Source organism: Mandrillus leucophaeus, unplaced genomic scaffold, assembly GCF_000951045.1.
Source record: "Mandrillus leucophaeus isolate KB7577 unplaced genomic scaffold, Mleu.le_1.0 Scaffold13, whole genome shotgun sequence".
Classification (NCBI taxonomy): Eukaryota; Metazoa; Chordata; class Mammalia; order Primates; family Cercopithecidae; genus Mandrillus; species Mandrillus leucophaeus.
The window spans coordinates 7473979-7484457 of NW_012101254.1; the positions used below are offsets into that span (position 1 = coordinate 7473979).

The 10479-nt window shown below is 37.4% G+C and overlaps 1 protein-coding gene across 1 annotated transcript in view; it reads right to left on the reverse strand.

The window, feature by feature from the left end:
• NCOA1 (nuclear receptor coactivator 1) overlaps window positions 1–10479 on the reverse strand; it is a 224037-nt gene that overhangs the window by 35167 nt on the left and 178391 nt on the right. Inside the window, exons 15-16 of the mRNA XM_011972701.1 lie at window positions 9539–9707; window positions 7877–8191 (exon numbers count right to left, since the gene is read on the reverse strand). Coding sequence (XP_011828091.1) covers window positions 7877–8191; window positions 9539–9707 — 484 coding nt within the window. The remainder of the gene's footprint in view (window positions 1–7876; window positions 8192–9538; window positions 9708–10479) is intronic.

Here is a 10479-nt window from a genome sequence, read left to right on the forward strand (position 1 = left end):
TTTTTTGAAAGTCTCAACCAATACAGATATACTAGTTTCCTAGGATGTTTTTCATATCTCTCCTCCCAACTGGGGATTTATTCATAACTCTATAATTGAATTTAAAATGTTATAATCTTTTTACTCCTTTACACAAGGAGTAAAAAGTATATACTAGTCAGTGAGATATACTTAGGGTCAATAAATGATATCTATTTATATATTTTATTTTTTTTAACATGTTTTTAAACTGATCTTAAAATTCACTAAAAAGAAACAAACTATAATGTATATCTGAGTATACTCCTCTTTTCTTTTCTCAAATCATTAGGCATGGTGCTAAATTCTTGCTATGAGATGCTTACAGTCTCCTGTATTTGGGAAGAGGGAAGGAGATGATATAACCAATAAGTGACCAGATGGGTATCAATCCGGTGAGGTAAATATATTATGAATAGCAGATTACAAACTGGGTGTATTCTGGATACTAGTCCTTTGCCAGTCATATGGGTTGAAAATATCTTCTTTGAGTCTTTGTCTTGCCTTTTAACCTTGCTTATGGTGTCTTTTGTCTTGTAGGTCTTAAATTTTAATGTAAACATTAACTTTTTCCTTTACGTCATTTTAAAGAGGCTATAGAGATATTTTCATATTCATATTTAGGTCATTAAAACACTTAGAGTTTATTTTTGTGTCTTGTATAAGATGAGGATCTAATTTAATTTTTTCCTCCTCATGAATAGTCAAATGTACCAGCATTTATGATGCATGCCATTCTTTCCCCATTGTCACCTCTGTCTCTTATTAAGTCTCTCCAATATGTCTGGGTGTGTTTCTGGGCTTTCTATTATGTAGAGCTATTATGCAGAACCCTTTATTATGTAGAACTCTATTATGGTAGAACTATTTATCCTCATGCTAGTTCCACACTGTTTTAATTTTTTTTTTAGAGACAATGTCTTGCTCTGCCACCCAGGCTGGAATGAGTAGCACAACCACAGCTCACTGCAGCCTTGAATTCCTGGCTCAAGCCATCCTCCCAACTTAGCCTCCTGAGTAGTTGAGACTACAGGTGCATATCCCCACACCTGGCTTTTTGTTTTTTGGTTTTTTTTGGTAGAGACAGAGTCTTGCTATGTTGCCCAGGCTGGTCTCAAACTCCTAACCTCAAGCAATCTTCCTGCCTAAGCCTCTCAAAATGGGGGGATTATAGGTGTAAGCCATCACTTCCGGCCTGCTTTAATCTTTAAAGCTTTGTTTTAAATCTTGTTATCAGTAGAGCAAGTATACCCTCATTTTATTAATACGTCAAGATTGTATTGATGCTTCTAAAACAAATTTAGCATCTATTTGTCAAATTCCACGTTGAGATTTTGTTGGAATTCCACTGAATTTACTGATTAAATTTGGAACAATTGTCATCTTTTTACTAGCAACAACGAATTAGAAGATATAATTTCTTTCATGAGTATTTTTTATTTGGATATTCTTCTTGCCTTTCAATTATGACTTTTAGTCTTCTAAGTTTTCAACAGTGTGAATTTCTTTTTTTTTGAGATGGAGTTTCACTCTTGTCGCCAAGGCTGGACAATTGTCATCTTTTTACTAGCAACAACGAATTAGAAGATATAATTTCTTTCATGAGTATTTTTTATTTGGATATTCTTCTTGCCTTTCAATTATGACTTTTAGTCTTCTAAGTTTTCAACAGTGTGAATTTCTTTTTTTTTGAGATGGAGTTTCACTCTTGTCGCCAAGGCTGGAGTGCAATGGCACAATCTTGGCTCACTGCAACCTCTACCTCCCAGGTTCAAGTGATTCTCCTGTCTCAGCCTCCTGAGTACCTGGGAGCATGCCACCACACCTGGCTAATTTTTGTATTTTTAGTAGAGACGGGGCTTCACCATGTTGGCCAGGATGGTCTCAAACTCCTGACCTCAGGTGATCCTCCTGCCTCGGTCTCCCAAAGTGCTGGGGTTACAGGCACGAGCCACTGTGCCTGGTCTGAATGTATTTTTAATTAATTTTCTAGTAAAAAGAATTGTCATTTTTATTTCTTGTTCTTTTATCTAAAATCCTTGCTGAACTACTCTATTTGTTCTAAATTCCCTATAGATTCTTTAGGATTTCCTATATAAACAGTTGTATTATTTACATATAATTTTGTTTCTTTCTCATGTTTGCTTTTTATATTTCAAAATGACTTAATTTTTAGTGCACTAATGGTATTCATTTTTTGTCTACACTGACATGTACTTAGTCACGCACAAAAAAATACAACCTGTCATTTAATAGGATTTAAGTCAGGATACTACCTCAGTTCACTATTTTATCCCAACTGTGAATTTAACTATATAACTTTAAACAATACATTTAAACCTCAATTTCTTGATTTAATCAGGCACTGTTATTGCCAACCCACAGCCATTTATTCTCCCCTTCTTTCTTGAAGACAGAATAGATTTTGTTCAGCTGACCATCCCAAATCACACAACTCCAGGGGTAATGCAGGAGTACTTTCAGTCAGTCTTTGCGAACCACTGGCTAAGGGTGTACATGTGACTCAGTTCTGACTAGTCAGACATGTGAAGTATTTTTCCCCCTTTTTAATTTTTTTTTGGTTCCTTTTTTTCTTTTTTTGGTGGGGGATGGGGTGGGAAGACCTTCTGGAAAAAGTTTCCTGGTTTTTGGAAAGAGGTACATAGGAAAGAAACAGTCCCTTTTCTTCTGCTAGTTATGGTTTTGTTTGCCTATGATATTTGTAATCATGGCATGCCAAGGATTGCAGAGCAAAAAGAGAAAGAACCTAGGTCCTTGATAACATCCCTGAATCTCTGAAGTAACCATACCTTGGTCTGCCTCTATTCTGAATTGTCAACTGGGTCAAAGTATTTTCTTTATTGTTTTACTATGCTGAGTTCATCTTTTTTTCTTTCCTTGTGGCTGAAAGCATCTTAACTAAGACAATGACTGAGAACCTTGGTCAGACCTGCTCACAGAAAGCCCTTAAGTGGACACATGGAAAATTCCTAGTATTTGCAGTACAAGTGAAGCTGAGTGACCTACTGCTGAAACAGTAAGAACTTATGGCTTAGAACAGAAAGGAAAGGCCTGGATATGTGGCTCATTAGATAGCAGAGTTACTGTCTTAGTTGGCAGTAGAAGTTGTTTTTGCGTATAGACATATCTGGGGTTTATAACATAGTGAGCCCCAAATTCTGTGTTTCTTCGACTTGGTGGATACTTTATACTCTGTTGGGCTACCATGCCATCTCTGGATAGGCATCCATGAGATTTAAAGGAAGCAAAGAACAGCAACTTTCACCTATTTGCATCTTATTCTCATACCTTTGCAGGGCTTCTTTGCTTATCAGCTGTTTCAGGAGCAAAAGAAAGCCAAAACAGCTTTTTTTCTGAACCAAGCATGAATCATCATTCCATTCATTCATGAACCTGACCTAGACCCTTGGTCTGGCCTTACTCATTGACCCTTTAATATTAGGCAGTATTTACAGAACTTTACATTGTAAAATGAGAAGCTAGCACACCTACACTTTCCTTTACTTTTTTGGTTTAGCCCTTAATCACATACTGCTTGCAGCGTCACTTAACTTTTCAGGTATGTAGTCAAAACGGTTTCCGGTTTTGTAGTCAAAAAGCCAAGCAGTTGCCTGTTCCTTTTATTCCTTGTATTCTTTATAGTACCTAGTACAGTCCCCTTAAATATGCTCTGTGAAAAATTAAACATGGGGAAACTATTAAGCATTTCTTATTCTGGTGCCCTCTATCTAAAGATGAATGGAAAGCTACAAGAAGTAGTTTGTCTTCAATTAATATCTCAGAACATTTATGATTCCTTCTCTTTCTCTTTTCCTCTCTCTTCCTTTAATTCTTCTTTGAATCCTTTACTGCACCCTAGCATTTAAAAAATTATTCCTTTTATTGTTATTCTATCATTTAAAAAAAATTTCCCTTTCTTAAGTTCTCCTTTTCTCTTCCTCTCTTTCATCATCTTCCTTTTTTTAAACAGAATGGAAGCACATTTTATATCACATATTATGTTTATTGAATGCAACTTTATAGTAATAGCTAGCATTTATCAACTGCTACAATATGCCAGGCATTATGCTACAAGCTTTACATGTTTTGTCTCATTTATTCCACACATTATTCCCCCAGCAGTGAGGGAAAGGAATTCTTTATTAGACTCTTTTTATAGATGAGGAATTAGAGGCTTTAAAAGGTAAATCATTTGATTAAGGCAAACCACCTAAGTTTAGAACTGGGACTTGAAACTAGAATTCTTAAAACCATTATATCGCACTGCCTTTCCAGTATAATTTATCTACTTCTTTCTCTTCGTTCCTGAATTAGTAAGTCTCCAGGGAACCTCTTTAAATACTTTAATAAAAATTCAAAGCAATATACAAATCTGATTTTAGAAACTACAAGATTCATAACAAGAAGCAACAATCTACAGCTCAGGTCCCCCTTTCCACAGCATTGTTGTTTTTTTTTGAGACAGAGTCTCGCTCTGTCGCCCAGGCTGGAGTGCAATGGCATGATCTCGGCTCACTGCAACCTCCGCCTCCCGGGTTCAAGCGATTCTCCTGCCTCAACCTCCATAGGAGCTGGGATTATAGGCATGTGCCACCATGCCCGGTTATTTATTTTTTGCACTTTTAGTAGAAACGGGGTTTCGTCATGTTGGCCAGGCTGGTTTCGAACTCTTAACTTCAAGTGATCCACCGGCCTTGGTCTCCCAAAGTGCTGGGATTAGAGGTGTGAGCCACCACGCCTGGTCCATAGCAGACATTTTTAACCATTTGCTCTTGTGGTCCTTAATGATTATCTCCGTATCTGTTGCTTATACAATCTTAAATATTTATGCCACTACGCCTACTCATTTCCTGTCATAAGAGAGAAGACTGAACTCACTCACAACTCCCAGGCCCCCAAACTATCTTTTCCTTCATTCTCCTAATATAATAACATCACTAGGCATCAATCTCTCCAACCTCAAACAATATAAATAAACTTTATTTTCTGTTCCAATAATCATAAACAGTATCTCTTGATGGTCTACTTTGTAAATTAAGCTGGTTCTCTTAACAATCATATGATGTTCCTCTTAAATGGTATGTATCTCAACAAATAAAAATTAAATTGTCTTTAAGTTGTAGGTCTCAAAGTACTTTATTAGGAGCCTACTGTCTTTAACTGAGTGAAAGGCCCCTTATCCCTTTCCTAGGAGATCAAGGACGGCTCTTCAAATCTTTCATGAAGGTTCCAGGAGTGGACTTGACACTTTTATTGTAGCAACTGGGCTGCCTTGCACAGAGTTTTGGAATATACCTTTAAAAAGTATCACCTGCTGGCCAGGCGCGGTGGCTCATGCCTGTAATCCCAGCACTTTGGGAGGCCGAGGCGGGCAAATCATAAGGTCAAGAGATCGAGATCATCCTGGCCAACATGGTGAAACCCTGTCTCTACTAAAAATATAAAAATTACCTGGGAGTGGTGGCACACACCTGTAATCCCAGCTACTTGGGAGTCTGAGGCAGGAGAATTGCTTGAACCTGGGAGGCAGAGGTTGCATGGGCTGAGATCGCATTACCGCGCAATAGCCTGGAGACAGAGTGAAATTTCATCTCAAAAAAAAAAAAAAAAAAAAAGTATCAACTGCTAAACAAGAGCACTCACCTGCTGTTGTCCCTGTAATCGCTGTTGTAGTTGAAGTCGAAGCTGGTTAGGTGCAGCCGGAGGTCTGTTTAGAGTTTGCCTGGGCTGCATGCCCATGCCAGGTGAAAAAGCACCTCGGGGAGGTGTTACTTGAACAGGCATCGTCCCCAGTGAAGGTTTTTGCCTGACCATGCCTTGGAAAGGGCTAGGGAGATTGGCAGTAGGAGAAGGAGAAGAGTAAGGCTGGGAATAAAGGTTGGGTCTTTCTTCCATCATCAAAGGTGGTGTTGCTTGTTGTGGTGGAAATCTCTCTGATAATACATCTAATCCGCCCCCCTGTTAGAAAAGAAGCCAGAATATTTTACAAATAAATTTCTGCCAATAAGTGACATGCTTCTGTATTTCTAGAAAATATCATCATATATTCATTCTGAATTCATGCTCTCCAGAAGTTTACTACCTAAAGAAATCATTTATAAAAGCTGCTTTTGAAATGGAGTAACAGATAGCTGAGATATTTAAAATGTCCATACAGAGATGGCAATATAGTTAAAATAAAGGCTCCAAATCAATGAAATATAACTAAAAGGTTTGGAAAAAAACTTCATTGCAAAGCCTAAGAATCAATAAACTTTACATTTAATAGCTTACTATAGGAAGTAGATTTTTTTTTTTTTTTTTTTAAGACGGAGTCTCGCTCTGTTGCCCAGGCTGGAGTGCAGTGGTACCATCTCGGCTCACCACAAGCTCTGCCTCCCGGGTTCATGCCATTCTCCTGCCTCAGCCTCCCGAGTAGCTGAGACTACAGGCTCCCGCCACCAAGCCCGGCTAATTTTTTTGTATTTTTAGTAGAGATGGGGTTTCAGCATGTCAGCCAGGATGGTCTCGATTTCCTGACCTCATGATCCGCCTGCCTCGGCCTCCCAAAGTGCTGGGATTACGGGCTTGAGCCACTGCGCCTGGCCTATAGGAAGTAGATTCTTAAAGGAAGGATCAAGCAGGCATTTTTCTATCTCAGATATAAAATTCATGCTTTTATTTGAAAAAAAAAAAAATCCACAGCTGATGTAACAGAAAGCTGTAGTGTTATGGTTCCAAATGTTTTCACTATTACCCACTGTAAGAAATATAAATTGTGACCTATTTGCGCACACGCACATGTGTGTATGTGTGTGTGTGTGTGTATATGCAACTGAAAGGAGTTTCATAAAACATGACTTCTTTTTATGGGTTATGCATTCTCACACTTTGTATTCTACACTATTCTATTCTATTTAAAAATGCTGGTCAAGATGCACTAAAGTGATTTTATCACCCTATCATCTAAAAAAGGCTAACCTGGAAGTTGGAATACCATGGAATATACTGGCAGAAGACAAGCGTGAATGAAGGATAAATTAAGCTCTAAAATGAGAAATGATGCTATAAATCTGGATTCTATTCTGGCTGGAGCTTGTAAGATTCTGTTCCATGGTGAAAAGCTAAGACTTATTTCTAATTCTAATTATTATAATACTTTTCTTTAAAAAAACACTATGTATTATATATTTTGATAAGTTTCACAAGGGGTAAATTATAAAACAGCTAAAGCACAGTGGGTACAATATTTTAAAATCTTGCTTAAAATAATTTTCTAGCTTCTTAAGGCTCCATCAGTTAAATAATGTTGACTTTAATAAATACCTGAACAAGTTTGTCAATTCCCAGAGCTCTGTCTAGTTCAGCTAGCTCAGTTTCATCTTTGCCACTAAGGAAGGATACCAGCTGTTCAAGAAGAGCCTTCTCATCATTTCTCCCTTCTACTGTTGTGGGTGGACAGAGAAGCTCATCTAATTGTGAGCTAATACACTGGCTGCAGGATTAAAAAACAAGAAAGTTTCAGACTGACATAGCAAATAATTTATTCAATCTTTATATCCCAGCACTTTGGGAGGCCGAGGCGGGCAAATCATAAGGTCAAGAGATCGAGATCATCCTGGCCAACATGGTGAAACCCTGTCTCTACTAAAAATATAAAAATTACCTGGGAGTGGTGGCACACACCTGTAATCCCAGCTACTTGGGAGTCTGAGGCAGGAGAATTGCTTGAACCTGGGAGGCAGAGGTTGCATGGGCTGAGATCGCATTACCGCGCAATAGCCTGGAGACAGAGTGAAATTTCATCTCAAAAAAAAAAAAAAAAAAAAAGTATCAACTGCTAAACAAGAGCACTCACCTGCTGTTGTCCCTGTAATCGCTGTTGTAGTTGAAGTCGAAGCTGGTTAGGTGCAGCCGGAGGTCTGTTTAGAGTTTGCCTGGGCTGCATGCCCATGCCAGGTGAAAAAGCACCTCGGGGAGGTGTTACTTGAACAGGCATCGTCCCCAGTGAAGGTTTTTGCCTGACCATGCCTTGGAAAGGGCTAGGGAGATTGGCAGTAGGAGAAGGAGAAGAGTAAGGCTGGGAATAAAGGTTGGGTCTTTCTTCCATCATCAAAGGTGGTGTTGCTTGTTGTGGTGGAAATCTCTCTGATAATACATCTAATCCGCCCCCCTGTTAGAAAAGAAGCCAGAATATTTTACAAATAAATTTCTGCCAATAAGTGACATGCTTCTGTATTTCTAGAAAATATCATCATATATTCATTCTGAATTCATGCTCTCCAGAAGTTTACTACCTAAAGAAATCATTTATAAAAGCTGCTTTTGAAATGGAGTAACAGATAGCTGAGATATTTAAAATGTCCATACAGAGATGGCAATATAGTTAAAATAAAGGCTCCAAATCAATGAAATATAACTAAAAGGTTTGGAAAAAAACTTCATTGCAAAGCCTAAGAATCAATAAACTTTACATTTAATAGCTTACTATAGGAAGTAGATTTTTTTTTTTTTTTTTTTAAGACGGAGTCTCGCTCTGTTGCCCAGGCTGGAGTGCAGTGGTACCATCTCGGCTCACCACAAGCTCTGCCTCCCGGGTTCATGCCATTCTCCTGCCTCAGCCTCCCGAGTAGCTGAGACTACAGGCTCCCGCCACCAAGCCCGGCTAATTTTTTTGTATTTTTAGTAGAGATGGGGTTTCAGCATGTCAGCCAGGATGGTCTCGATTTCCTGACCTCATGATCCGCCTGCCTCGGCCTCCCAAAGTGCTGGGATTACGGGCTTGAGCCACTGCGCCTGGCCTATAGGAAGTAGATTCTTAAAGGAAGGATCAAGCAGGCATTTTTCTATCTCAGATATAAAATTCATGCTTTTATTTGAAAAAAAAAAAAATCCACAGCTGATGTAACAGAAAGCTGTAGTGTTATGGTTCCAAATGTTTTCACTATTACCCACTGTAAGAAATATAAATTGTGACCTATTTGCGCACACGCACATGTGTGTATGTGTGTGTGTGTGTGTATATGCAACTGAAAGGAGTTTCATAAAACATGACTTCTTTTTATGGGTTATGCATTCTCACACTTTGTATTCTACACTATTCTATTCTATTTAAAAATGCTGGTCAAGATGCACTAAAGTGATTTTATCACCCTATCATCTAAAAAAGGCTAACCTGGAAGTTGGAATACCATGGAATATACTGGCAGAAGACAAGCGTGAATGAAGGATAAATTAAGCTCTAAAATGAGAAATGATGCTATAAATCTGGATTCTATTCTGGCTGGAGCTTGTAAGATTCTGTTCCATGGTGAAAAGCTAAGACTTATTTCTAATTCTAATTATTATAATACTTTTCTTTAAAAAAACACTATGTATTATATATTTTGATAAGTTTCACAAGGGGTAAATTATAAAACAGCTAAAGCACAGTGGGTACAATATTTTAAAATCTTGCTTAAAATAATTTTCTAGCTTCTTAAGGCTCCATCAGTTAAATAATGTTGACTTTAATAAATACCTGAACAAGTTTGTCAATTCCCAGAGCTCTGTCTAGTTCAGCTAGCTCAGTTTCATCTTTGCCACTAAGGAAGGATACCAGCTGTTCAAGAAGAGCCTTCTCATCATTTCTCCCTTCTACTGTTGTGGGTGGACAGAGAAGCTCATCTAATTGTGAGCTAATACACTGGCTGCAGGATTAAAAAACAAGAAAGTTTCAGACTGACATAGCAAATAATTTATTCAATCTTTATATACATATATAGGTGCAGATTTGGTCTTAGAAAATTCTCTGTTGAGATGCTTGGCAATTCTAATGCCATGGAATGTTCTATGTTTAATGTGCAGAAATTAAATGAGTATTTGGTATGTAGCTTGAATATATTTTTCGTTCTTTTGTCAATCATTGAACTTTGTTCCCATATTCTTCATGTTACAGAAATAGCCTGGAAAATTAACCAACATAGTTAAGAAAGGGGAAATAACTTATAATAAAAGTAAAAACAAAATCAGCCAAAAACTCAGAAAAAATCATTTAGCCTATATTCAGATTTATTCTACTTATTCTATTTATCTATTTTATGAATGTCATTAACTGTTAATAACTGAACCACAACCAAAACAGTACATATTATATTACTTAACTTTTAAAGATGACCAAATCATCTTGATTGTTAACATGACATGATTACCATTTACAAAAGAAATTAAACTGGAAAAATGAAATATGCTAGGTATTAAGCAACAAAACAAATTATTCATTGATTACATGTAGGAAATACACAGTCTAATTCAAATTGATACCAACTGATACATAAAACAGAAATATATACAAAATAAAACTAATCCTAATAACACTAATACAATAATACAATTATTAGCACTCTTCCTTTGGGAAGGTAAATGGGAATACAGTTCCTAGTTAAGGCACTAAACCACAATCAACACTATCTAGTCTTCCCA